The sequence below is a fragment of the Cryptomeria japonica genome, chromosome 1 (genome assembly GCF_030272615.1).
Source record: "Cryptomeria japonica chromosome 1, Sugi_1.0, whole genome shotgun sequence".
NCBI classification, from domain to species: Eukaryota; Viridiplantae; Streptophyta; class Pinopsida; order Cupressales; family Cupressaceae; genus Cryptomeria; species Cryptomeria japonica.
In genome coordinates, this window is record NC_081405.1 from 5,770,539 (window position 1) to 5,772,309 (window position 1,771).

Genomic DNA, 1,771 nt, shown 5'->3' on the forward strand with positions numbered 1-1,771 from the left:
GTTGAAGCAGTCTAGGAAGCTAGGAAGAGGAATATGCTAGTTGTAGAGGAGCCAGTCAAGGCTAAGAAAGCTACTCTGAAAGCCTCCTCCATAAAATCAAGACAATCCAGAAGCTCTACACCCTCCTCTGATTCTCAAAAGCGGGCTAGCTTTGTAAAATGTGAAGCCAAGTCATCAGGTGGTATAGGGAAGAGGAAGAAAGATAAGGGCACAATGGTATATATTGTTATTCTTGATGATGAAGAGACTAAATTCGATGAATATGTGAAGAGTATGGAGTCCAAGGGCACCAAATCATCAAAAGTTTCTAAGGACAAGCCCTCCGATGGAGAGAAAGCAAGTAAGAAGATTAAGACCAACTTTGACAAATCCGGTATGTTAATTAGAGATGTGGAGAAAGTTGTTTCAGTGCAAGGTAAATTAAAACCATGGGGGTTGCACTTCACCAATATCTCTACACGAATCTGGTCCCTGATGATCGTGAAATCATAGAGATTTGTGATCAATGTATCAATGTGAATCTGAGGCGTACAGAGCTGCCTCAACTTTTGAGAAGTGAATTGTTCATTTCACCTCAGCCTAGTCTTACTGTATTACAGCAGGCCTATGCCTCGAGAAAAGAAATTTGCGCTACAACACTTGTCAATTCTTTTGATGGGCTCGAAGCAGAGTATCTTCACTATTTGGAGGAATCCACGGGTAAGCCCGTTTGGGGCATAGCAAATCCTCTACGCAGACCCCAACATGGGATCGATAATGAGTTGGAGTGCATCTGTTGGCTGGACACCTGGAAGCAAAACTCTGTTCTATACGTCTTGTTTGGATCTCAGACCTTTCTTTCGAAAGAGCAAACGAAAGCCCTCGTCAAGGGCATTGCAGCCAGCAAACAAAGTTTCATTTGGATGATTAAAGACCCAGTTGGAAGCAACGTTAATTCCTGTGATTTTCTTCCCGAGGGTTTCATCAAAGAAATGGAAGACGGAGGATTGGTAATCCATGGGTGGGTGCCTCAGTTGCAGATTCTATTATATCCTTCAACTACGTTTTTTATGACGCACTGTGGGTGGAATTCTGCATTAGAGAGTATGAGCGTTGGAGTTCCAATGGTGGTTTGGCCCATGGTGTTCGATCAATTTATAAACGCCAAATTGGTAACTGAGCAGTTGGGTATTGGACTGCAAATATGCGAGGGATTTGATGCCATTGCCAGTACTGACATTGTGGAAAACATAGTGAAGGCAACCATGACAACAGAAATAGGGGAAGATCTGCGTCTACAAGCCTTGAAAATTAAGGAATCCATTAATGAAGCGTCCTGCAAGTTATGTTGTATAGGTGGTTTTGTATCTTACATCCTGAACCTCTAATCCCAGTTCTCTAGATTTTTGCATGATCGCGGATTATGGTTTTAATTATTAGTTGAAGGATATTAGATTATTGAAAAAATGTAACCGCCCAATTTTTTTGTTCATAATTATAATTATTTAAGGTGCCTAATTATGAGAGTATTTGAAATCAAATTACATAAATTCTGGTAAATAGTATGTGTAAATGTTACAAAATCATCTTATATGTAAGTTAAATGAGTTTGAGTTACACTTTTATAGAATCTTTTTTTATTTTTCTTTGATAGCTTTCGCTGATGATTTATCTGATAGTCCCATGATTTGTTGATCTGATAAGGTGCTTAGAAGGGATTCTCTAGCTCTGCAGTCATTCTCAATGTTCTTTTCCAAGTCTGTTGGTGCAGGATTGCCAGATGCCAGATCAT

General features: G+C 39.9%; 1 protein-coding gene across 1 annotated transcript; it reads left to right on the top strand.

The window, feature by feature from the left end:
- Positions 1-428: 428 nt before the first annotated feature.
- Positions 429-1,367, top strand: LOC131036628 (zeatin O-glucosyltransferase-like). Its single transcript, XM_057968555.2, has one exon. It carries the CDS (start codon positions 429-431, stop codon positions 1,365-1,367), a length of 939 nt encoding a protein of 312 aa, XP_057824538.2.
- The last annotated feature ends 404 nt before the right edge of the window (positions 1,368-1,771 follow it).

Coding starts and splice junctions, on each gene's coding strand:
- LOC131036628 (XM_057968555.2), top strand. CDS start 429: ATGGGGGTTGCACTTCACCAATATCTCTACACGAATCTGGTCCCTGAT.